Source organism: Megascapheus bottae, chromosome 6 (assembly GCF_031878675.1).
Source record: "Megascapheus bottae isolate mThoBot1 chromosome 6, mThoBot2.hap1, whole genome shotgun sequence".
NCBI lineage: Eukaryota > Metazoa > Chordata > Mammalia > Rodentia > Geomyidae > Megascapheus > Megascapheus bottae.
In genome coordinates this window covers 18,047,636-18,074,424 of record NC_143514.1, presented here as the reverse complement: position 1 = coordinate 18,074,424, position 26,789 = coordinate 18,047,636, and the positions used below count along the sequence as shown (strand labels likewise).

Below are 26,789 nucleotides of genomic sequence, written 5' to 3'. Positions count from 1 at the left end.
TCCAACTGGCTTGGAGTCCCAGTTCTCAGATCTCAGCCATCTTAGTAGCTAGGATTATAGGTATGAGTTGTCAGTATTACTTTTTTCTAATCAGTACTGAGAGACAGGTGTCAATCTTCCTCTATAATTCTGAATTCGACAACTTTTCTTTAAAAAGCTGCAATTCCCCCATCCCCATCCAGATTTTGAGACCATGCTATTAATGTATTAAAAATCATGAGTGTTCCTTTTATGATTAAAATTTTCTTCCCTTGAAGCATAATTTTCTTGTAGTTTCCAAATTCCTGAATCATTAGTCAGAACATTCCTGTAGGATAGGTTTTTTTCCCCCTGTCACTTCTGATGAAATCTTTAGCAGTTTGAGTCCCCTCTTTTTGTGTAAAGGAAAATACTTGCCCCACACTTTAATAGGATCTGTGTTCTTTGCCTGCCAATCAGTGAGTGAGTTCTCAACCCTCTTGTTACTGTGTCATGTCTTGGACTCCTGCTGGAACTATATCAGTACTGATCCTCCAAGAAGCAGAAAAGAGGGATTTAGTAAGCAAAATATTGAGAAATGATTGTCAAGAACAAGCAAGAGTAGGCTGGGAGTGTGGCCTAGTGGTAGAATGCGCATCTAGTATGCAAGAAGCCCTGGGTTTGCTTCCTTGGTACCACATACACAGAAAAAGCCGGAAGTGGTGCTGTGGCGCACTGCACAGCACACACAGAGCACCTATAGAGCACTGGCCTTGAACAAAAAGTGTCTAACCCAGGCTCTGAGTTCAAGCCCCAGGACTGGCAAAAAAAAAAAAAGAACAAGCAAGAGTAGACAGCAAGTACGAAGTCAATAGGATCTTCAGAGTGTGATGCAAACTTTTAAGAGAAGTGTTAAAGAGGACTTGTTTAGGAAGAACTGCAGACTGAAGTGTGGTTCTGCTCAGGTAGGTTAATGGGGAGTCACTAATGGGAATCCTGCATTGTTTGCCAAATCATGGTACCAGGACGGAACAACCCAGGGCAGATATGGACTTGACCGGAGAGCTCCCATAGGTCAGAGGTGCTAAGGTGTGGCGGGGGAGTGGGGGGGTGGTTTTCTAGAAGGTTCATGGAGTCATTCAACTACTTGGACATCAATAACTGCTCCTGGTAACACACACACACACACACACACACACACACTCCTCTCTTCCTAAGGGAGGTCAGTGGGACACAGTAATCCTTTTGGTTCACAATTAGCACTCCTTCTCTTTTGTGCTATCTTTTTGATCCCACATACATCCTTACCATAATCTCTTCAGGACTTACCTTTTTTTCCCCAGGGGGTCTGAGCATCTCAGGCCTATATTGTGGCACATGCTCATTTATAGTTATGTGAGTATCAAAACATCTGTGTGGGTCACTGAGTTTTATACACAGTACCTCTGTCTCCATTGTGTAAAACTAGCACTGCCTCTCACCAGTCAGGGTCAATTTACATTTATCAAGGTGGTGACTTCGCTTCTTGTCTGACCCCTGGCCATGAGAACTGGTGGCAACCATAGCTTATAGCTCTGTGGGTCACTTCCTGTGTTCCTTACTAAGAGTCTATCCTGTTCTGAAGTCAGAAACTAATCCTGCTGGGCTGAGAGTGTGGGGACAGGAAGCATCCCTGGTGTCACTGGGCACTACTCCTTCGCTTTTCTAGTCAACACTGGTGCTCTACCATTTGAGTCACACCTTCCCTTACGGCTTTTTCTTGCCAGTTGTGGGCCTGAGCTCAGGGCCTGAGCACTGTCCTTGGGCTTTCTCAAGGCTAGAGCTCTACCACTTGAGCCTCAGCACCACTTCTGGCTTTTTCTATGTATGTGGTACCAAGGCATCGAACCCAGGCCTTCATGCATGCTAGGCAAGCACTCTACCACTAGGACAAACTCGCGGCCTCCCTTATGGCTTTTTGATGGTTATTTAGAGATAAGACTTTCATGGGCTTTCCTGTCCAGGCTAGCTTCTGAACTACATCTTTAGATCTGAGCCTCCTTAGTTGATAGGATTACACATGTGTGCTACCAGCACCTTAGTTAAACTTCTGTTCTTTATAAGTTACCTCATCTTAAGCAGTTTTTGAAATAGTAATGGAAAATAGATTAAGCCATATGTAATATAACCAGTGTTATTTAACTGGTTATGTGATATAATCAGAAAGTTTCTTGGTCTTGTGACAACACCCACACTGTATTTGCCATGTATTAGACAGGCCATATGCCACTGTTGAGGAAATCCATATAGTCTCACCTCAGGCCCTTCACCTCCCTTACCCAGCGAATGACTCCTAGCATTGAGATTCCTGTGCTATAACTTCTTAAGGCTACTTCTCAGTGCTGCTTTAATATAACTGCTTGTCTTTATTTTACACCTATATACTCAGATGACCCTTTATAAGATAACCAGGTTCCCCTTTTTCCTAGCTAAGGATTGTATGGGAAGAACTTCAGACAACAGAGAAGCTCTGCGAATGTCTGGACTAGATGTGATACGGAGTTGGCTGTTACTCACAGGAGGATCCTGTACTGGGTAGAAATGGCCTAGCAACTTAAGTTCTCCAAATCCTTTTCAGGATTTTCATACATGACATTTTCTCTTTTAGCAAAGAGATTTTTTTAATCATTATTGAAGTTGTCAGAAACTTTGTAGTTTCTTGCACAATGCTAAACATGATATGAAAATCATGGATGTACACTTTTGGGAATAAGCAGGGAGAAACTGTGATATAAGAAAAACAATGGGATGGGCATCAGTGGCTCATGCCTATAATTCTAGCTACTCAGGGGGCTGAGATCTGAGCATTGCAATTCAAAGCCAGCCCAGGCAGGAAAGTCCATGAGATTCTTTTTTTTAATTTTTTGCCAGTCCTGGGCTTGAGCTCAGGGCCTGAGCACTGTCCTTGGACTTTCTCAAGGCTCAAACTCTACCACTTCAGCCTCAGCACCACTTCCGGGTTTTTCTATATATGTGGTACCAAGGAATCGAACCCGGGTCTTCGTGCATGCTAGGCAAGCACTTTAACCACTAGGCCAAATTCCCGGCCAGTCCATGAGATTCTTATCTCCAATAAGAAAAAGCTAGAAGTGGTGCTGTGGCTCAAGTGGTAGAGTGCTTCCCTTGAGCACAAGGAAGCTCAGAGTTCAAGCTCCAGGACTGTAAAAAAAAAAGTGGAATTCCAACTATATTTATATCAAATGTTCCCTTGATTTATGTTCTAAAATCTGATGTGATCCTTTCCCTGTGGAAATGAAGGGTCTAACAGTGAAAAACAAACCAACAGTAGACAAATTCATTAAAAGGGAAAAAATTCTCTTCCCATTCTGGGAACATTCTGAACCTTTTTAATCACCTTCCCAATCCTATGACAATATAGAATGTTCACTGACTGGGCCACAAGCATATACCTTTGTCCCTGTATTTTCTTTTCTTTGCATGCTATTTATTTTATTCTGTTTGGTAACTTATTACCATTATCCAGTCAGAATTATTTCTTTTATCAGTATTCCAATTATGGTAGTTTGAAATAACTAAGTTTCCAAAGACAGTGTTCTATAAGAATGCTCTGTAAATTGATCTTTAACTTCTGAACACAGGGCGACATGGAGTCTGCTGATAAGATTTATGAAACAGTGTTTGTTGATTGATTTTGAAGCTTCATTGTGATGGTAGATCACTGACTCTACTGCCTGTTCACTGACCCCAACACATGTAGCAATTATGTTTTGGAATATGGAATTGTTAGGCCAGACTCTGTTTTTGCTGCTTGCTAGATTTGTGGCCTTGGGAAAGTGATTTAATTCTTGGGTGCCTCAGATATAAACTAGGAATTAGAACTCATAACTTTGTACAAATACTGAATTCATTTAATGCTTTTGAGCATGTTGGACAATGTTAAAAAAAAACTAAGGATATAGTGGCAAACAAAGGCCAAAGTGTTCATCACTGTGTTATATGGTAACTTGGTGACTTCCTTCCTTCCTTCCTTCCTTCCTTCCTTCCTTCCTTCCTTCCTTCCTTGCTTCCTTGCTTCCTTCCTTCCCATCTTTTTCTCCACCCTTCCTTCCTTCCTTCCTTCCTTCTTTCCTTCCTTCCTTCCTTCCTTCCTTCCTTCCTTCCTTCCTTCCTTCCTTCTTTAGGTATTGGGATTTGAACTCAAGGCCTCCAGCTCACTTGACTTGCTTGCTCAATTGCTCCTCCACAACTGGAGCAATGCCTCCAACCCAGTTTATTTTGGAAATGAAATCTGACTTTTCTGCCCACACTGCACTTGAACGCCAGTCCTTCACATGTCAGCCTCTTGCTTAGCTAGGATTACAGGCATGAGCTACTGTGCCTAACCTATAGTTTATAGGGCTATATCGTTCATCTGTGTTAGTTGGTTAAGTGAGGGAAGAAAAACAAGCAAATAATGAGTAGAGTTATCTCAAAAAGTGGACAAAGCTATTCAACAAAAATGTGTGTTATGCAATGGAACTATCAGCCTTACAGTTTGCTGTCTCCTATCAATTCTGAAAAGACCATCTATCTATTTTCCTTATTATCTTGTCCTGACTTCTGCCTTTTTTTGCCTGGTCTTACGGGTACTTCTCACAGAGGCTTATTCTTTGCCTATGTTGTCTGTGATTCTTTGCCAAGATCTGTGTTCTCTGCAGTGAAAAGGGAGACCTGTTCCTTGTGGACTACAGAATCCTATTTTGTGGAAGAATTTATTTATGAATAGGCCACTTCACATTTTGTGAAACAGCCTCTACACAGCTGCTCTGAGGGGAATGTTTTGGTGTAGCCTGTGGTCTTAGCTGTGCTTAACTGATGGAAAATGTGAGTAATTCAGACACTGGTGAAGGTCCTCTCCACCAGTCAGTGCTGAACACAGCTGGAGACAGAGAGCCAGAGGGAATAGAGACGGTCAGAATTAGCTTGTCTTAAGACTGCTAAAGGAAAGAATATTATATTTAGGAAAATCCCATTAAAGTGGGCATTTTCTTTTCTGTAACTGCACCTCTCCCTTCACCTGAGTGGGCTAAGTATATAGATACAGGAGCCTGGCACACCTTGGTTCTGGAAGGTGTGTTATAGAAAGCTGGGTGCAGGTGGTCATATCAACAATCTTAGCAACTCGGAAGGCTGAGAGCTGGAGGATCAAGATTTGAAACCACCCAGAGCAGAAAAGTGCTAAACTCCCAATAACCAGCTAAAAGCAAGACTGGAGGTGTGACTTATGAGGTAGAGCAGTAGCCTTGAGCAAGTAAGCAGAACATGCTAGAGGCTTTGGTTGTAATCCCCCAGAAAAAATGGAGATAGGAGGAGGAGGTGGGGGAGGAGGAAGAAGAAAAGAAGAAGAAGAAGAAGAAGAAGAAGAAGAAGAAGAAGGAGGAGGAGGAGGAGGAGGAGGAGGAGGAGGAGGAGGAGGAGGAGGAGGAGGAGAAGGAGGAGGAGGAGATGAGAAGACACAGCAGTAGCAGCAGCAGTAGCAGTCCTAGATATTGTTGAACTGAATGCCTCAAACCTCTTCCACTGTCTCTTTTGGACCCCCAGTTGCTGTTTTTGTGCCAGTATGAGATTCTTCTTCCACTGCCCAGCCACCTCTTCCACTATAGAATGGCCTTGCCCTGAAGCTATTTGGCTATTGGATGAAGATAAATGATAAATAACAAAAATTTGATGGAAAGTAGGAATGGGGCAACAGAAAATATAGCAGCAATCCTAGGGGAGTTTCTAGACAGAGGTTACTACCTATTTTCCTCTGAAAAGGTTGGCTGCCCTTTTACCACCAGCCATTTACAGATGTCGGTGCTCAGTATCCTTTCCCTCTGTCACTGAAACCAGCTCTGAGGCGCCGGGTCTGAATGGAAGTTTCTAGAGGAGGAGCATCCTGAGTCCTTTCTCGGTGCCCCATGGAGCGGAATGGGGACCTGCTGAGCCGCTGCTGCCCCCGCTGCGCCAGGCCTGTGGGTGCCATGCGCGCGCGCGGCCAGGCTGTTCCAGGAACCGTTGGGGGTGCCAGGGATCCTTCCTGCACGGTAGCCCCAGCAGGTGCATTGCTTTGGAGGCTTCTAGGAAGCAACTGTCTTAGGTCTCTTGTAGCTACACTTCTGCTATATGGAAATTTTTCTGGTTTTACAGCCGGGAGAACTCACAGGACTGGGGTGCTTACTGAGCACGTTGTAAATGGATGCCATCTATGGAGACCTCTTTTGGTACTTGGATTATGATGAAAATGGGTTCTTGGACTTATTTGAGTTTCAGGAAGGCCTGGAGGATTTGGGGGTCGAGCAATCCCCGCAGGTGGAAGAGGTAGGCTTCATTCGTGGGGACTCTGATGAGAGATGTTGGGCCTGGGAGCCCAGTCGAGCGGTAAAGCCACATCTCCACGTTCCTGTGCAGGACCGGGCCTTCTGTGATGTCTGTGCTTTATGAGTGCTTCGGGTTTATTTTTGTTTTTAAAGGATAACCCGACAGAACTAATACTCGTAGTTATTTTTTCTCCTTGACTAGCACAAATTTTCTTTCCCCCCAACTTTAGAGTGCTCTTTTACCAGTTAGTTACCATTTTTGTTGTGGAGGTCAACTTTTCATTGCACTCACCTGTCATTAACAGCTTAGATGGCAAACGAACAGTAGCTAGGTGGGTACCTGCCAGCTGGGGGTGAGGAGAATTGTGGGAAATTCTCTGTTATGTTTTGGTTTCTGTTCCTAGGAGGGGATGGTCTGAATGGAGTTATACTTTTGGGCTTTGACAGGGCTGGAGTATCCTCATATTGTAACTTTAATTATAAAGCTCGAGGTTGGACACCATTTCCTTTATGAGCTCTTCTCTTTCCTAGCAGTCTGCTTTATAGACCCTCCCTCAATATTATCCTTTGTGAATAGTTTTATTCCATCCTTTTTCAAGAAATTATTTCATAATTCATACTTCATGCTCACAAAAATGTTTTATCATTAGGATTTGTAAAACTCTTCCCATCAGTCATGGGAGTCGTGTATGTGTGTGCGTGCGTGCCAGTGTTGTGGCTTGAATTCAGGGCCTGGGTGTTTTCCTTTAGCTTTTTTGCTCAAGGTTAATATTCTACTACTTGAGCTGTACCTCCACTTCTGGCTTTGAAATATATTGTTTTTCTTATTAAGTTTAGTACAAAGATTTAGAAATGTCTTGCAGTGGGATACTTTTATGATGGAATTATTAGTCATGTATGTTTGTGTGTATATGTGTGTGTGCTTGCATGTATACATTAGCATATAATTAGATTGAAGTATTTAGTTAACTTAGCACTTTGGCTCATATTGACAATAAAATTGTTTCTATTTTTATTTATTTGTAGAAAATTTTTGATACTGGAGATACCAACAAAGATGGGAAGCTGGATTTTGAAGAATTTACGAAGTACCTCAAAGAACATGAGAAAAAAATGAGATTGGCTTTTAAGACTTTGGACAGAAATAATGATGGTGTGTTTTTTTTTTGTTTGTTTCTTACCAGCTGTGCAGAAACAGTTGTGCGCTTTTGAGAGTCTAAATTGATGCATATTTATTTTCTAAGATGTAATTATTCCTTGTGTTACTACTCACTTATTTATTTTAATAATCCAAGTTTTCTGCATAGTTCATATTTTAATTAAGAAAGTTTACAGATAACATGATCTACTGACTTAAAAATGGGCATGAAATGTTAACTATAGAAGAGTATGCTGATGTGACTTAAAGCTAAGTGTTTAAAAAATAGGCTGGGTATAGTTGTGTATGCAGATAATCCCAGCTACTTGGGAATCAGAGATTGAAAAGATCACAAATTGAAGCTAGCCCAGGAAAGAGACTCCCATCCTGAGAAAAAAGCTGAGAGTAATAATATATATATATATATATATATATATATTTATAACCCCAGCTACACAGGAGTTTGCAGACAGGATAGTAGTCAGAGACTGACACCTGGGCAAAAACTTGAGATTCAATCTGAAAAAACAACTAAAGCAGACAGGGCTGGGGGCATGCTCAAGTGGAGAGTGCTTGATTGTAAGGAGGAAGTCTGAGTTCAAGCTCTAGAATGGCAACAACAACAATAATAATGTATACTTGCCCTTTCTGTAAGACAGATTTGTTTTTTTTCCCTTCCTACTTCAAATAAACACACACACACACACACACACACACACACACACACACATACAATATTATAATATACCAGGTAACATAGTCAGATATACTGTAACAATATGAGATTAACCAAAGGGCAACACCAGAGATTTCTTTCATTTTGTTTGGCCAGTCCTGGGCCTTGAACTCAGGGTCTGGGCACTTTTTCAAGGCTAGAGCTCTACCACTTGAGCCACAGCACCATTTCTGGCTTTTTTCTATGTATGTGGTAGTGAGGAATTGAACGCGGGTCTTCGTGCATGCTAGGCAAGCACTCTACCACTAGGCTAAACTCCTGGCCCTTCTTTCATTTTTTTTATTAAAGAATTTATTAACGTTGATTTTTACATCATATTTTAAATGACAAGTTTAACAAACAAGTGTTCAAGGAGGGAATCTCTATTTACAATCACTGAAACTTAGTATTTAGAACTTAATCACAATTAGGCTAAGGGTTTGTATGTCATAGAAACACATTAATTTATGAAATAAAACATTATGTCTATAGAGTCATAGGTTTTTTGTCTATATAGTTACGTTTATATTTCCATTACCATGTCCATAGCTTTGGGTATGCAGTTATTGAGTCCTCGCTCTTGTACTCTTTGGATTTACTAGCCACATATTAAGGATACCACGTGCCTTTTGTTCCTTAGGTCTTGACTTGTCTCACTCAACATGATTCGCTCTAGATTCATCCACTTCCCTGCGAATGCCATTATTTTATCTTGTCTGTTGGCTATGTAGAATTCCATTGTGTATATATACCACATTTTCTGTATCCATTCATCTGCAGTAGAGCATCTGGATTGTTTCCATTGCCTGGCTGTTTTGAATAGTGCAGAGATGAACATAGCTGAGCAGGTGTCCTTATAATATCTTGGGTCATGATTTTCAGGATAGATGCCCAGAAGTGGTATGGCGGAATCGTAGGGAAGGTCTATTTTCAGTTCTTTAAGAAACCTCCACACTGCTTTCCAGAGTGGCTGAACTAGTCTGCATTCCCTCCAGCAATGTAGTAGGGTTCCTTTTTCTCCACAACCCTGCCAGCAACTGTCATTATCTGAGTTCAAAATCTTGGCCATTCTTGTTGGGGTAAGTGGTATCTTAGGGTTGTTTTTATTTGCATTTCCTTTATGACCATAGATGATGAACATTTTCTCATATGTTTTTCTGCCATTTTAATCTCTTCTTCTGATAAGTCTCTCTTTAGTTCCCTTGCCCATTTAGTGAATGGTTTATTGGGTTTTGGGGGGATTAGTTTCTTGAGTTCCCTGTACCTACTGGATATTAAGCATTTGTCAGATGTATTGGTGAATATCTTTTCCCAGTTGGTTGGCTGTCTCTCTATTTTTGCGACTATGTTTTTATCTGTACAGAAACTTTTTATTTTTAGGTAGTCCCATTTATCGAGTCTCTTTCCAATCTGTTGTGACCCTGGGATTCTGTTCAGGAATCTTTTACCTGTGCCTATGAGTTCCAGTGTCTCTCCTACTTTATCATGTAGCAGTTTCACGGTTTCCGGTCTGACGTTGAGGTCTTTAATCCACTTTGAGTTAATGCTTGTGCATGGCGTAAGGCTAGGGTCAATTTTTAGTTTTCTGCATGTGGCTGCCCAGTTTTGCCAGCACCAATAATTGAATAGACTGTGTTTGTTCCACTGTATATCTTTGGCTCCTTTGTCAAATACATGTTGCCTATAGGTATGTGATTCTATTTATGGGTCTTCTATTCTGTTCCACTGATTTTCTGGTCTGTTTTTGTGCTAATACCAAGCAGTTTTTGTTATTATGGCTCTATAGTAGAGTTTGAAATCTGGTATTGTAATACCACCAGCATTGCTCTTTTTGCCTAGAATTGTTTTGGCTATTCTAGGTCTTTTCTTGTTCCATATGAATCTTTGGATTATATCTTCTATATCCGTAAAGAATGTCTTTGGGATTTTGATGGGGATTGCATTGAATTTGTGTATCAATTTTGGCAGTATAGCCATTTTCACTATGTTGGTTCTCCCTAGCCATGAACATGGGATGTCTTTCCATTTCCTAGTGTCCTCTTTAATTTCTTTCATTAGGCTTTTATAGTTTTCATTGAATAATTCCTTTACATCTTTGGTTAAGTATATTCCTAAGTATTTTCTTCTTTTGGGGGCTATTGCAAATGTGATCATTTTCTTGATTTGGCCTTCTGTTTGTGTATTATTGGTATACAAGAAGGCTACTGACTTCTGAAGGTTAATTTTGTATCCTGCCACTTTGCTAAAGTAGTTTATTAATTCTAGAAGTTTGGGAGTGGAGTTTGTTGGGTCACTCAAGTAGAGGATCATGTCATCTGCGAATAGGGATAGTTTAATTTCTTCTTTCCCTATGTGGATCCCTTTGATGTCCTTTTCTTGCCTTATTACTCTGGCTAAGGGTTCCAGCACTATATTGAAGAGAAGTGGAGAGAGTGGGCATCCCTGTCTAGTTCCTGATTTTAAGGTGAATGGTTCCAGTCTTTCACCATTTAGTATAATACTGGCTGTAGGTTTTTCATATATGGCTTTCACTATTTTGAGGAATGTACCTCTTATTCCTATTTTTTCTAGTGCTTTCAACATGAATGGATGTTGTATTTTGTCAAATGCCATCTCCGCGTCCAGAGAAATTATCATATGATTCTTATCTTTAGCTCTGTTGATGTGATGTTTTATATTGATTGATTTGCAAATGTTAAACCAGCCTTGCATCTGTGGGATGAAGACCACTTGATCATAGTGTATGATTTTTAAAATTTGTTTCTGGATTCTGTTGACTAATATTTTATTGAGGGGTTTTGCGTCTGTGTTCATTAGAGAGATAGGTCTGTAGTTTTCTTTTTTTGTTGGGTCTTTCCCTGGTTTGGGGATGAGAGTAATATTAGCTTCATAAAATGAGTTTGGTATTGATCCTTCTGTTTCTATTTCTTGGAAGAGTTTCAAGAGTATAGGTGTTATTTCATCTTTAAACGTCTTGTAGAATTCCACAGTGAATCCATCTGGACCTGGGCTCTTTTTGGTTGGCATTTCCTTGATTGCTTCCACAATTTCGTTGTAAGAGATTGGTTTGTTCAATTTGTTTACCTCATCGTTGTTCAGTGTGAGTAGCCTATATTTATTTAAGAAATCATCCATTTCTACTAGATTTTCTTGTTTCTTTGAATATAGGCCCTGGTAGTACCTATTCATTATGGACTGGATTTCTTGGGAATCAGTTGTGATTGTTCCCGTGGGGCCTCTAATCTTGTTTATTTGAGTTTCCCCTTTCCTTTTTTTGATTAATCTTGCCAGGGGTCTGTCTATTTTGTTGACTGTTTCAAAGAACCAACTTTTTGATTTATCAATTTTTTGTATAGTAGATCTTATTTCAATCTCTGATATTTCTGATTTTATTTTTGTTATTTCTGTCCTTCTAGTTGTTTTAGAATTAACTTTTTCTTGCTCCTCTAGGTGTTTCAGTTTTTTTTTTAGGTTATTTACATGCTCTTCTTCTGTCTTTTTAATATGCACTCCTAGTGCAATAAATTTGCCTCTTAGAACTGCCTTTGCTGTGTCTCATAAGTTCCTTTGTGATGTTTCTTGATTGTCATTACATTCAAGGAAGTTTCTAATTTCATTTCTGATCTGATCTGTTACCCAGGAGTTATTCAGAAGTGTGTTGTTCAGTTTCCAAGTGATTGAATGTTTTTTGACTTTGACTGCATTTTCAGAATTAGTCTGACTACACTGTGGTCTGATAGAATGCATGGGATTATATCAGTCCTCTTGTATCTGCTTGAGTTTTCTGTATGAACTATTATATGATGTATTTTGGAGTATGTTCCATGGGCTCCTGAGAAAAATGTAAAAAGTTTCGCCATTGGGTGGAAGACTCTGTGTATATCTGTTAAGCCCAGCTGGGCTATGGTGTCATTTATGTCGATGGTTTCATTGCTAAATTTTTTGAGTTGACCTGTCATTTGTTGAGAGTGGTGTATTGAGGTCTCCCACTATGATTGTGTTTGAGTCCATCTTGTTCTGTAATTCTAAGAGAGTTTGTTTGACGAATTTGGGTGCTCCCATATTGGGGGAGTAAATGTTTATAACTGTAATATTATGGGCATGGATTGTACCCTTTACTAATATATAATGGCCATCTCTATCTTTATGTACTGATTTTTACTGAGAAGTTAATTTTGTCAGAGATTAAGATTGCTACTTCTGCTTTTTTGCATGGTGCATTGGAGTGGGAATTCATTTCCATCCTTTCACTTGGAATTTGTTTCTTTGGCAGTGAGGTGGGTCTCTTGTAGGCAACATATGGATGGGCCTTGTTTCTTAATCCAGTCCGCTGCTCTGTATCTTTTGATTGGATTGTTCAGCCTGTTCACATTTAGGGAAATTATGGAGAAGTGGTCAGTGTCCTTGTCGTTATTTATTTTTACTTCTAAGTTTCTTTCTCTTTTTTCCCACTTTGTGTTTAGTGAATTAAAGATATTTGTTTCTTGATGGGGGTTCTTGATGTTTTACGATTTGTTCTTGATTAATTAATATTTTTTTGTAATGCTGGTTTAGTGTGCACGTATTCATAAAGCTTCTCTTTGGAGTGAAATATTCTTGTTTCTCCCTCAAATGTAAATGCTAGTTTTGCTGAATATATCAGTCTGGGTTGACAGTTGTTGGTCTTCAGGACATCAATGATGTTTTTCCAAGCTTTTCTTGCATTTAGGGTTTGCGTGGAGAGATCTGCTGTAATTCGATTTTTTTTTCCCATTGTAGTATAGCTCTTTTTTTTTTTTGCAGCATTTAAGATCAATTCCTTGGTATTTGGGTCTAGTGTCTTTACTATGATATGTCTAGATGAGTTCCTTCTAGGATCTTGCCTGTTTGGAGTCCTGAAACCTCCAATAATGTGAGTATTTTCCCTTTTGAGGTTGGGGAAGTTCTCTGTTATGATTTTGGTGAATAATGGTTGCATTCCTTTGTCCTGAAATTCTGCGCCCTCCTCAAACCCTATTATACGAAGATTAGACTTCTTTGCTGCATCTGCCAGTTCCTGGAGTTCTCTCTGGTGGATTCTGACTGATTTTTCCAAGGTGGCGATTCTCTGTCCCAGCTCTTGTGTTTTATCTTCCGTTCCTGATGTTCTATTCTCCATCTCAGTCAATCTGCTGCTTAATGCCTCCATTTTTGCTTGAATTGTGGACACTGAGCTGATCATGTCTGCTGAGAGGGTATTGAACTTTTCTTCCACTTCTCTTTTGAATTCGAAGTGTTCCTTGGAAATTTCTTGCTTATGTTTTTGGAATTGAGACTTAATTTCGTTAGTCATTTCCAAAATCATCTCCTTGAATAGGGTCATGTTTCATGTCTCTTCATGTGTCATTTCTTGGGATGGTGACATCTCTCTCGTCCTTTCACTCTTGTTTCCTTTTGGGCTTTGCGTGGGACTTTGATTATTTATGTATGTCATAATTCATCTTTGTGCTCTCCTAGGCATCAAAAACTGTTGTTGTAGTTTGCTCTGTGGTCGGTAGGTGGCGGTCTTTACTTGGATTGGGACCGGTGATTCTGGGAATCTGTGTAAACCTGTGGTTCTCGGCCAAATGGATTCCTCTGCTGACTAGATCAGAGTTTGCAGTTTTTGAAGGTGTTCGGCCTGTTCCCAGAGGCTGTGTGCTACTGCATGACTAGCTCTCAGCCCAACCAGTGGCCTCACAGTAGGCTATGGAATGGATCTGTGCACTTGACAGATTTATTTTTATTCATATATAGGAAGCTCGGAAGCATGAATTTTTTTTTTTGCCAGTCCTGGGCTTGAGCTCAGGGCCCGAGCACTGTCCTTGGACTTTCTCAAGGCTAGAGCTCTACCACTTGAGCCTCAGCACCACTTCTGTCTTTTTTTCCCCTATGTATGTGGTACCAAGGAATCGAACCTGGGTGTTTGTGCATGCTAGGCAAGCACTCTACCACTAGGCCTAATTCCCAGCCCAGCATGGATATTGTTTATTCTAAATTTTAAAAATCTTTGAGATTATCTTATATTTAATGTATTTTTTAATTAAGAAGGAGCTGGGGGCCGGGAGCAGAGCCTAGTGATAGAGTGTTTGCCTAGCATGCATGAAGCCCTGGGTTCAATTCCTTGGTTCCACAAACACAGAAAAAGCTAGAAGTGGTGCTGTGACCTGAGTAGCAGAGCACTAGCCTTGAGCAAAAAGTGTCCAAGGACAGTGCCAAGACCCTAAGTTCAAGTTCCAGGGTTGGCAGAAAGGAGGAGGAGGAGGAGGAGGAGGAGGAGGAGGAGGAGGAGGAGGAAGGCAGGAACAGCAGCAGCAGCCAGGTGCTGGTGGCTAGTATCTGTAATCCTAGCGACTGAGAAGGCTGAGATTTGAAGTCAGCCGAGGAAAAGTTCATGAGAATGTTTTATTTCCAACGAACTACTCAGAAAAAGTTGGAAGTAGTACTGTGGCTCAAGTGGTAGCATTGAGTATAAAGGCGAGAGAGAGAGAGAGAGAGAGAGAGAGAGAGAGAGAGAGAGAGAGAGAGAGAGAGAGAGAGAGAGAGAGAGAGAGAGAGAGAGAGAGGGAAATGTAAAATTAAAGGAAAAAATAGATACCATGTAACAGTTAACTATCAACTTTCTGGTTGGATTTTGTCCTCTCTATTTAGAGGGGGAGTTTAGAGTCCCAGTTATGTAGGGTATAAAATGAAAGCCATGGTAGGAAAGGAAGGCACTGTGAACCTCCCATCTCCAATAAGTCAGGGAAAGAGGAAGTTTATAAAGGGTACAACATAGCCCCATATTAATCTCTCTTTACAAAGAGTCAGAGTCACCCACTCACAGAAGCTGAGCAAATAGGTTGAAAGAAAATGTTCCCGTCATAGCGGCAAACATCACATAAAAGTGTGGACATAAATATTTCAGCATCATGGGCCCTGTAGTCTTAGCTGTGGCTACTTAGCCATGGACAATCTAAAAATCAGTGGGCTCGACTTGACCGTTTTCCAATAAAAGTGTTAGGAAAGCCAAAAGTAGAGAGATGGTGCTACCTCAGGATCCTCTGCCAGGTAATTAGTGGCCAGTAATCCCAGCACATAGCTGTACACACCCATGTCCTTCACAGAAAATTCTAATAAAATAAAGATGGACTTGTGGGTGTGTGTATATGTATGTGTATGGAGGACTTGAATCAGGGCCTGGGTACTATCCCTGAGTTTTTTCCCCCCTTCAAGGCTAGCTACTCTACCACTTGAGCCCCAACTCCATTTTAAGCTTTTTGGTATTAATTGAAGATAAGAGTTTCAGAGACATTTCTTCTTGGACTGGTTTTGAATCATGATCCTCAGATAACCGCCTCCTGGTAGCTAGAAGACAATGATACATTTAATGACACATTTATAATAAATTAAACAGTATCACTTTAATTTATCTCTTTTTTTGCCTACTTTATTTTGTTTTGGTGTCAGTACTGGGTCTTGAACTCAGGTACCAGGGCTTAAACACAGACCCTTGTGCTCCTGCTTAGCTTTCTTGCTCATGACTGGTGCTCTATCTGCTTGAGACTTAGGAATTGCCACTTCTTAATTCATCCTTGAGTAAGGCCATTGGAGCTGTGGGATCTACAGAGGACTGTCAGGGTTTTTCTACATAACTGTCAGTGTTTAACCAATTAAATGATGAGTGTATACTTGTTCAATGTTCATGTTTACTTGTTCAAAGTTTGAGTATTGATGTGGTAATATGTATTTAAGCTGATCTGCAACATACCTAAATGCACAATCTTACCTTAATCATTGTAAAGCTTTCTCTTGAACAGAAGATTTGAAATTTCAAGTTCCAATCCCTTTGTCAATTCTGAGTCTGACTTTCTGCTATTTTTATCTGTTTAAAGGAAAAATTGAGGCTTCAGAAGTTGTCCAATCTCTCAAGACCTTGGGTCTAAATATTTCTGAACAACAAGCACAGTTGATTCTAGAAAGGTAAGCTCTTTGTCATTACTATTAATTATTATCGTTATTATTATTTTGTACTGGTGCTGGGACTTGAACTCAGGGCCTAGGCTCTGTCCCTTAGTTTTTTCACTTAAGGCTGGTACTCTTCCACTGAGCCATAGCTTTACTTTCAGCTTTTATTGGTGGTGAACTGAAGATAAGAGTTTCACAGACTTTGAGCCATGATCCTCAGAGCTCAGCCTCCAGAGTAGCTAGGATTGCAGATGTTAGCCACTAGTGCCCAGCCTGATGGTTATTTTCAACTTTGACATCCTGCATTAGAGAGCAGCATTTGTTTAGTGTGACTTTAAAGCATTTTTTTCTGCACTACACTATTCATTCTTCTCAATGGCCACTGTTTTTATTTCCTTTTTCTCTGTGTTCATTTCCTGTGTGTATTTTTTGTGTCTACAGGCTGGGATGGGAGAGGGAAACCAGACAGTGGGATAGCAGTAGCTGTGACAGTGGGACACAAAGTGACAAGGGCTTAGCTGTTTCTTGTCATTCTCCTTTTGCTTTCTATGGTGACAGTAGAACTAGTTGTTTCCAGAAATGTCTAGCAGAATGTGATTTAACCTTCATGTGGCCAGATGAGGGAAAATTCCAAAGGTTTCTCAGTGATCAGAGCAATATTGATTGAAATTCTCAGCACTCACTGCCAATCTGAGCATCAGTGTCTAGACTGTCAGTTCAGCTATTTAGACATTTACAGACTTAATCTTTCATTTTACAAAATAGGATTCTACCCTCTGAAGTACAGTCGTTTTTTTTTTTTTTTTTTTTTTTTTTTTGTTTTGTTTTTGGTTGGTTGTGGGGCTTGAACTCTGGGCCTGGGCACTGTCCCAGAGCTCTTCAGCTCAAAGCTACCACCCTACCCCTGGAGCCACAGCCCCACTTCCAAATTTTTAAATGCTCTTTTATTATGACCTTCTCCACCTTCCCCTTCCCTCCATAGTGGTACTGAGTAGTATTTTTTCTTTTTCAGTGGTACTGGAGTTTGAACTAAGGGCCTTGTGTTTGCTAGATGGGCGTTCTACAGTTGAGCCATTCTTCCAGCCCTTTTATTTCCCCCCGACTGGTCCTTTGTTTAATTAAAGAATTTATTAATATTGATTTTTTACATCATATTTCAAATGTCATGTTTAACAAACAAGAATTCAAGAAGGGAATCTCTAAATACAATCACTGGCACTTAGGTTTTAGAACATAATTAAAATTAAGCTGAGGGTTTGTATGTCATAGATACATATTAATCTATGTCTATAGAGTATATAGCCCATCATAGATTTTTATGTCTATGTAGTTTTTATATCGCACTGGTCCTTTTTGAGATAGGGTCTTGCTTTTTCCTTAGGTATAAGCTCAGATTGTAATCTACTTGTTTTATACTTCTTGTCCTATTGGGATGGCAGGGACTTGTGTTCAAATGTAATCTTATGGACCTTTCTGCTCAAGCTAGACTGGAACTATGATCCTCTTGATTTCAGCTTTCTCTTGTATCTGAGATGACAAGTGTACATTGCTCCATCCAGCTCATTTGTTGAGAAACTGTCTCACAGGGTCTGCCCAGGCCGACCTTGAGATGCAGTTCTCCCAATTTCAGCCTCCCATAGTAGCTAGGATTATGGATGTAAGCTACTGGTGCCTGACTTCATTCATTCATTCATTCATTCACTCATCTATTTATTTGATGGTCTTAGAGGTTGAACTCAGAACTTTGCATTTGCTAGTTAGGTCCTCTACCACGTATGCCCCTTTTTTGTTTTATTTTTTAATACTTTAATTTTATTTTATGTTTATGTGGTACCAAGGAATTGAACCCAGGGCCTTATGCATGATTGTCAAACACTCTACCACTAAACCACCTTCTCAGCCCTTTACTTCTGTCCTTTTTTATTTTGGTTAAGTTTTGTGCACTGGGGGACAAGTGAAAGTATAAGTATAATTTCATGTATGCAGATCAGAATGCAAAAATGGTACCAGAAAGCATAATGAGTATTTCAAAATTACATTTGACTGCCACTTTTCTGCAGCCTTTCCATAGAACTGCAATGGTGAACAAATGAATCAAAAGTCTGGCATGATTCTGAATTGTTCATAGGGAGAAAAGTACAGATGGACTCTATTTTCAATACAGTTTTAAAACAAGCAAAAAGTTTGTGGTAAATATTTAAGATTTAACATATTAAGTTTTTTTTTTTTTTTTTTTTTTGCCAGTTCTGAGGCTTGAACTCAGGGCCTGGGCACTGTCCTTGGGCTTTCTCAAGGCTAGTACTCTACCACTTGAGACACAGCGCCACTTCTGGCCTTTTTTCTGTATATGGTATCGAGGACTCGAAGCCAGGACTTCATGCATCCTAGGCAAACACTCTACCGCTAGGCTACACTCCCAGCCCATAACATGCCAGTTTTAAAGGTAAAAATGAGGTGCTTGGATTTCTTTTCTTTTCTTCTTTTTTTCATGTACAGTTTATTAACTGTCATGCATGACATGAGATGGCTTGCCAATTTTTGTGTTGTCTTCAATTTTTTTCTTCAGTGTTTTATAGTTTTCATTGGAAATTGTTTATATCTTTGGTTAAATGAATGCTTTGGGTTTTTTTGGAGCTATTGTATTGATTCCTTTTGTAACTATTCTCTATTGTAATATAACATTGATATTTATTTATTTTGTGTCGGTACTGGGGATTGAACTTAGGACCTGAGTGCTGTTGTTAGGCTTTCTCAAGGCTAGAGCTCTACCACTTGAGCCACACCACCACGTCAGGTCTTCGAGCATGCTAGGCAAGCACTCTACCACTAGGCCAAACTCCTGGCCAGTGATATTTTTGTATACTGATTTTGGTATACTAAAACTTTCCTGTATTCATTGAATAGTTTGTTTTGTGTGCATGTTGTCTCTGGAGTTTTCATCTACAAACAGTGGCAATTTAATTTCACCCTTTCCACTCCTTTATTTCTAGCATTTCTGAAGCACTTAAGGGCCTACTCAATAAGAGTTGAATTTCTTACAATTAGTGCTAATTGTTTTTTAACTTAATATAAGCTGGAGATGCAAATTCCTACCATTTTTGAGTATATTTCAAAATTGCATCTGAATGTTACAACAAAACAGTAAAAAAAAAGAAAAAGCAACAAGACTTCCTGAGTCCATGCAAGAAAACACAGATCATAATCCATTTATGACTACTTTCTAGTATTTAATTGTGTAGCTTTTGTGTTTTATAGCTCATGACAGAGTGCCTATGGCAGTCTTTAGTGAGCTCTCTCTGTAAGTTAGACTCTATTTTTATCTAGGTAGTTAAACATACCTAACAAGGCAATAAAATGCCTGCTGCTACTTCTGACAACTTATTATGATGGAGCTTAAAATTTTAATAAGGGTATTACATTGGAATACATGTTATTGTATAACATGGCCAATAATGTCAGCCCTCTCCATATGTCCTTCACTCTTTTAAAAATTCTTTCAGCATTGATGCAGATGGGACAATGACAGTGGATTGGAATGAATGGAGGGACTACTTCTTATTTAATCCTGCTTCTGACATCCAGGAAATTATTCGTTTCTGGAAACATTCTACAGTGAGTTCCCTTTGTGTCATTATACTTCCTTGAGACCACATGCCATTCACAGAATTACTACACTTGAGCCTGGGTGCCCAAACCCCAGTAGCCTTAACTGGAAAATCTGTTAGACAGATAGGCAGAGGGTCTTTAAAACCCTGCCATCTTGAGGACCACCTTCAGGAATATGCTGTGCAGCTTTAGATGGCACCTACATTTTCCACCACGAAGAAGTCTAAGAGTCACATATTACCCACAATATCTCAAGCCCCATGACTGCTAAGGGCTCACCTTGTCCTTTGTTGATGTGGCCCCTGGTCCCTTGTGGAACTTAAGCTTGTTTAGTCAGGTTCCTACATTTATCTCTGGCATAGGCAATGAACTCACTAAAGGTTATGCAATATTTTTGGTTATGCAATCATTTATGCAGCATTTCATACCAGTTGGCAATTCAAAAAGCTTTTAAATTTTGATTTTGATCAGTATTCTGCTGAAATAAGGTGGTATTGAAATGAAATTTCCTCTGTGCCATCTCCTCTGGAGGCCACTGGGGACCCTCCTGAGGCAGAGTGGGCTTCTCTTCCATATTCATTAATGGATTTCACCAGTTAAATGAAGCCTAGAGTGCATATATTGTCATTAGCAACAATGCCTAAGCACTATGAAAATTGTTGGTGATTAATATCCTTTCAACTGTGAGTATAAAATAAAATAATGCTGCATTTGCAGTTCAGTTGGACATGTTTTATACTTGTATGAAGTATTACTTATTTTATTGATAGTAAAATGAAAGAAGAGAGGGTCACCTCCATGGCATAGCTCTTTACCCTTATATGCTTGCCTATGAATCTTTGATGCCAAAATGACTTAGATAATTATGTTATAAGAACATGATTATAGAATTTTGTTTCTTTCAAGCTACATTTATAACCTGTAGCCATGTTTAGAATAAGTATGATGAATGATTATTTCATTAGTATTTTCCTACTGGTTAAATCTATTGCATCCTTTAAGTAACAAGCCAGATTTGTAAAACTATAGAGAGTTAGTATTGAAACTGAGCTTAGGGATAGTCTCATGGTATTTGTTTCATTTTATAATGTAATATGCCATGGTTTGTATGTGTACTTTTTTCCAAAAATTGTTTTATTTTATTGTCGGGGTAATGTACAGAAGGATTATAGTTATTTAGGTAGTGGGTGCATTACTTCTCGCACATTGATACCCCTTCTCATGTTTTTGTCTCTTATTTCCCTTCCCCCACCCCCTCCCAATCATCTTGTTTTGAGGTAAAGATTATTTTTGAGAAACTGCCAAACCTCCCTCCCTCCCTCCCTCCCTCCCTGTCTCTCTCCCTCCCTCCCTCCCTCCCTCCCTTCCTTCCTTCCTTCCTTCTTTCCTTCTTGGGCTTGAACTTTGGGCCTGCACACTGTCCCTGAGCTTCTTTTTGCTGAAGGCTAGTGCTCTATCAAGCACTAGACAATAGGCTCATGGACTTTCTTGCTTGGGCTGGCTTTGAATTGCAGTCTTCAATTCTCAGCCTCCTGAGTAGCTAGGATTATAGCTGTAAACCACCAGCATTGGGATTAAATTTTTAAAAGTTGTCATCACTAATGCTTGTCTAGCATCCTGGAAAGTATCACTAGATATAATTCACTTTATGAGATGAAAATGCTGTTATTTTATTATAAGTTAAACAGACAAAAGTCACCCAGTCTGTAAAGAAAGAATATACTGATTGATTTGGTAAAAGTGGCTGTTATTGATTTCATAAAAACTAGTAATTAAATGTGGTCATGACTGATTTGGTAAAATTGGGAATTGCTTTAGTAGAAATTGGTAATACATTAAATGAATGTCATCAACAATTTGGTAAGATTGGTAATTAATGATTAATTTGGTAATTGGTCGTTAACTTTTTATTGGTAAATTCGATTGGTAATTATTTTCATTTCTTGTGAACTGATAATGTTTTACATTTAGTGTCAAAAAAATTATAAATCATGTAAGTGCTCAGATTGGCTTATTGTAAGTTCTAAGGAGCATAGGTGATCTTAACTAACATAAAAATGGTTCTCTAGAACTAACAACACCAGGAACCTCTCATTGGATGATCTGTTTTCAGCGGAAGGAGTAAGGTTGTCTTTTTCTCCCATGTGCACAGGGGATTGACATAGGGGACAGTTTAACTATTCCCGATGAGTTCACGGAGGAGGAGAAGAAGTCCGGGCAGTGGTGGCGGCAGCTGTTGGCGGGAGGCATTGCTGGGGCTGTCTCCAGAACTAGCACTGCCCCTTTAGATCGTTTGAAGGTCATGATGCAGGTGAGTTCCAGGCCTTGCTCAGGACTCGTGGGCTGCATTGAAAAAAAGGCTCTAAGTTTCTGTTTTTAAAATGTGCATATGTTAGTTGTACAAGGATAATCTGTGTAAACCATGGAACCCATCAGCCTTCTTGCCGCCTCCATCTCCTATCCTACTTTCCCTTCTTACAACAATTTCAACAAGTGAAACAGTTCTGTTTTTATGCGTATGAATAACCTATGTGGACCATAGTCACCCTCTTGTTAGCCTTTTCCCCTTTCCCATTAATCCCCCCCATTCCATTTGAGACTATTTTGCTTCCCTGTTACTTTTTTAGACTGTGTATTAAGTATAGGAAGCAGTTTCACTGAGATAGTTTAGACATGCATATATTGTGTTTTGCACAGAATAACTCTATTGTTCTCCCAGTCCTGTATTTCACAGCAGCTTTTACTGAGCTTCCTTATGCTCTCTTCATACGCATTTCCACTGTATTTCAAAATTCGTTCTCTCTTTCTTAAGAAGTTTCAAAATGTTCCAGTAATAGTCTTTCATAGTTTATAAGAACCCTCTGGGTTTGTTTTTTTTTTGCTGTTAACCCTTAACTCAGTATGTATATTTGTGAGTGTTCTTTTTTTTATTTGTGAGTGTTGTGTCAAACCTTAAACTTTTGGTATATATGTGTCAGAGCTTTTAATCTTTGGCATTCTATGATTATTCAAATGTTTAACTAAACTCCTCTAGCCATTATTATAATGTTCTGTTTATTAATTACATTTTCCTTATTTTTCATGTTACTTTATTAAAAGTGGGCTATTTATGAAATCTAGAATCATGGGATAGGATACAGTTTTTTAATTAAAAGATTTTGTTTTCACTGATTTTTTTACATCATATTTCAAATGCCATGTTTAACAAACCAATATTCAAGAAGGGAATCTCTGTACAACCAGTGGCATATAAATTTTAGAACATAATTAAAATTAAGCTGAGATTTTATATGTCACAGATACATATAAATCTATATAACATTATGTCAATAGAATATAACATTATGTCAATGAAGTTCTATTTATATCTTCAAGACCATATCAATAACCTTGGGTACCCGAATATTGAATCATTGCTCTTGTACTGTTTGGATCTAATACCATATATCAAGGAGATCATGCGCCTTTTGTTCCCTTGGTCTTGACTTATCTCTCTCAACACGATTTGCTCTAGTTTCAGGGATAAGGATATAGTTTTAAAAATTACTCAGAAGCTAAGATTTGCAGAAAAAGATCTGGATTTATAAACTGGCTTTCCAGTGTAATATTAGGCTGGAAAGAAGGGAATGGAAGCGTATTAATACTAGAGCCTTGATGCTCATGGTTACCTGGAGACCACATGGAGACAGAAGCATACCTGCTCAGCTGGCTGGGGCTGCACATGCTCAGTTCATTTCTTCCATATCACCACCCAACTTCCATTAAGGATGTGCCTCCTTAGAACAAATCTCACATTTCCACTTAGTGCTGAATTTAAGTCCATTGCATGGCCTTTTTGACTTGGGAGGATTTTTATATGTTCACTTTTCTTTGGGGTGCCATTTGCTTGGGGAAACAGATTTTCACAAAACTCAAAGGTAGGGAGCTATTCAGTAGGTCACACAAAAATTTAAACACCACTGACAATAACATGGGACTAGCCAAAAGCTTCTCCACATTCGTGGAACTGAATGATATTTGGAAAGTTTCATTTAAATTAAAAAATTCTTTTGATTTAAAAATATTATTTTATTAAACTTTGTTAAAAGCTGTATGTATAAGGAATTCATGTAGCTTAGCTAGGTAGATATTTATTCTCATGTTATCCATGGAAAAGAACCCAAGATTGTAAGAGTTCACCAACTTTCCCATTCTAATGAGCTAGACCAGGAATCGCATGTCTTTACTGCTTGAGCTCATGGTTCTCACACTGTATGCAGCCATTGGGGGCTCATTTTTCTTCATTCTCAAGTTATAATGTAACATCTAACAGGATGACCTTATAAGGCAAATAACCTGAGACACTGAGACACTAAAATATCCTACTGAAATGTTGTAGTGCTTACAAATTATTTTTAAAGTTGTTTTTTTTTGTTTTCTGTTTTTTGTTTTTTGTTTTTGCCAGTCCTGGGCTTGAGCTCAGGGCCTGAGCACTGTCCTTGGACTTTCTCAAGGCTAGAGCTCTACCACTTGAGCCTTAGCACCACTTCTGGTTTTTTTCTATGTATGGGGTACTGAGGAATCGAACCCGGGTCTTCGTGCATGCCAGGCAAGCACTCAACCACTAGGCCAAACTCCCGGCCCTAAAGTTGTTTTTTTTTTAAATATATATATTTACAACTTCTTTTTGTGGGTCACGGGGCTTGAACTCAGCCTGGGTACTGTCCCTGGCTACTGCCCTTCCCTTGAGCCAAGTCCCACTTCTTATTTTCTAGAGGTTAGTTGGAGTTTCAGGTCCTTTTGTGCTGGCTTTGAACCTTGAACCTTGATCCTCATATCTCAGCCTCCTGAGTAGCTAGGATTACAGGCATGAGCCATGGTGCCCTACTATTTAAAATTTTTTATGTTGAAGACTTTTGTACAAAAATATTCCTGATCTTAAAAAAATGTTTTTTGGTGGTATTGGGATTTGAACTCATTCTCGCTAGGCAGATGCTCTATCACTTCAGCCATGTTTTCAGCCATTTTTTTGCTTTAGTTATGTTTCAGATATGATCTGGTATTTTGACCTGGGCTCACCTCAGGCATGGACCAAAAATCTTGACTTATTTGATGAGACATTTGTGAGATAGGTCTAATTTTTCCCCAGGACTGATCTTGAACTACGATCCTCCTGATTTTCCTCTCCTGACTAGCTGGGGTTACAGGTGTGACCCAGCCATGAAGCCTGGCCCAAGTTCTAAGATTTTCAGGATGTATCTGACTTTCAAAATTGTTTAGGAGCAAGCATGATGTTTTTAAGAAAAGAGGAAGGAATTGGCATATGTGTTTTCCACTGGGAACAATAGCACATGGAGTTTGAAGAAGCTTAAAAGAATCACTCGCCTTTTCATGAAGTCTATTGTGAAGTTTATTTAAACAAAAATGAATTTTTCTGGACTGCAAATTTGAGGTGGTTTCCACAGTCATCTTTGACAGACATAGTCATGATTTGATAGACAGTACTCAAAAAGATTATACCCGTGGTCCTGGTTTATTACAGCATAGAGATAAAGATTAAAATCAGGCAAATAAAGGAAGTACAGAGGGCTAACTCTAGGGAAATACCAACTACAGAGAATCTCTTGTCCTCCTCCTATGGAGTCTTAATGCTGTGCTGTGCTTGATTAGCACTGGTGTGGAACAATAAACATGGGCGCAACAGGGAGACTCACTGCTCCTCCCCCCCCGCCCCACACCTGCCTATGGTGTCCAGTGCTTTTATTTGCACCACATTCTGTTCTGGCTATATGGTTGACCTTAAGTCTTCAGCTTCTTTCTCTATCTCCTTTCTCTCTCTTTCCTTTCCTTCCTTTCCCCTCCCTCCCTCCCTCCCTCCCTCCCTCCTTCCTTCCTCCCTCCTTCCCTCCCTCCCTTCCTTCCTTCTTTTTTTCCTTCCATTTACTTTTAGTGATAGTTTTCATTGTGTATATGGTGAAACAACTGGAACTAAAATTATTTATTAGATTAATTCATTTCCATATACAGCTAAACATAAATTTTGGGCACATTTAAACAACTACATTGTGGCGTCAGCCAAGTCAATTCATCGGCACTAACTTGATTCATTGGCTTCTATGCTGTAGAAGCACACTGTTTTAAATTTATTTCCTACCAAGACCTTGGGAGATAAACTGTAGGTTAAGGCCCATTTCCCTTTTTGGTTTCAAGCTATGTGCATTTTAATTTAAGAGCATTCTATAGCTTTTTCGTATATAATGTCCAGATCATTTTTAGACCCATTTGTTGCTCACATCTAGATTACTGTTTGGGAGTTTTCTTTTATTTCTTTTGTTCCAAAGGGTAATACATCACATGGCTCCTGTTTCCTTACATATATTGTTCATAATCACTTAATTCTGATCATGTTCTCTCCATTTCCCATGCTGAAGATACCAACTAAATTCTTAGTAGTAGAGTCTGACACAGATTTCTCCTCAAAAAGAAGGAAAAAGCATGTGGTAATAATTCTTCCCATCACTTTATTTTATGTTTCCTGGCCATTATGGTATTAAAAGAGATTATACGACTCATTTAGTACTGTATCCATACTATACAGCTGGTTTTATATTATTTTGCTTTTGTTTCTAGGTTCATGGTTCAAAATCAATGAACATATTTGGTGGCTTTCGGCAGATGGTAAAAGAGGGAGGTGTCCGTTCCCTTTGGCGAGGAAATGGCACAAATGTCATTAAAATTGCTCCAGAGACAGCTGTGAAGTTCTGGGCTTATGAACAGGTAACTTTGTCATCTTTGGAAATTGTGAGCAAAGAGAAGTGACTAAGTGGATTTCAGTAAAGAGTTACATACATTGACTAGAGAATTCTGTTAACACAAACTTTTTAAAAAATGTATTTTAATGTTGGGATAATGTATAGAGGGGCTATAGTTACATATGTCAGGTAGTTGGTGCATTACTTCTTGAACATTGATACCCCTTCTCATGTTTTTGACCCCTTTCCCTCCCCCACCACCTCCAAATCATCATGTTTTCCCCCTTCCCTTCTATATATACTTTTTAATATTAACTCCATGAGGATTTCTTCTAAAAGATGGACTCAGTAAACTTCAG

At 39.3% G+C, this 26,789-nt stretch overlaps 1 protein-coding gene across 5 annotated transcripts in view; it reads left to right on the top strand.

The window, feature by feature from the left end:
* Positions 1 to 26,789, top strand: part of Slc25a24 (solute carrier family 25 member 24) — a 45,614-nt gene that overhangs the window by 2,986 nt on the left and 15,839 nt on the right. The window contains exons 1-6 of one of the 5 annotated variants that reach the window (XM_090334301.1): positions 5,978 to 6,036; positions 7,323 to 7,449; positions 16,021 to 16,108; positions 19,594 to 19,705; positions 21,852 to 22,010; positions 26,309 to 26,455. In XM_090334301.1, the coding sequence (XP_090190427.1) occupies positions 7,410 to 7,449; positions 16,021 to 16,108; positions 19,594 to 19,705; positions 21,852 to 22,010; positions 26,309 to 26,455 (546 nt within the window). In that variant the 5' untranslated portion in view covers positions 5,978 to 6,036; positions 7,323 to 7,409. Of the gene's footprint in view, positions 1 to 5,977; positions 6,298 to 7,322; positions 7,450 to 16,020; positions 16,109 to 19,593; positions 19,706 to 21,851; positions 22,011 to 26,308; positions 26,456 to 26,789 lie in introns of those variants that run through there. The other 4 variants (XM_090334302.1, XM_090334303.1, XM_090334300.1 and 1 more) reach the window with 4 other exon arrangements.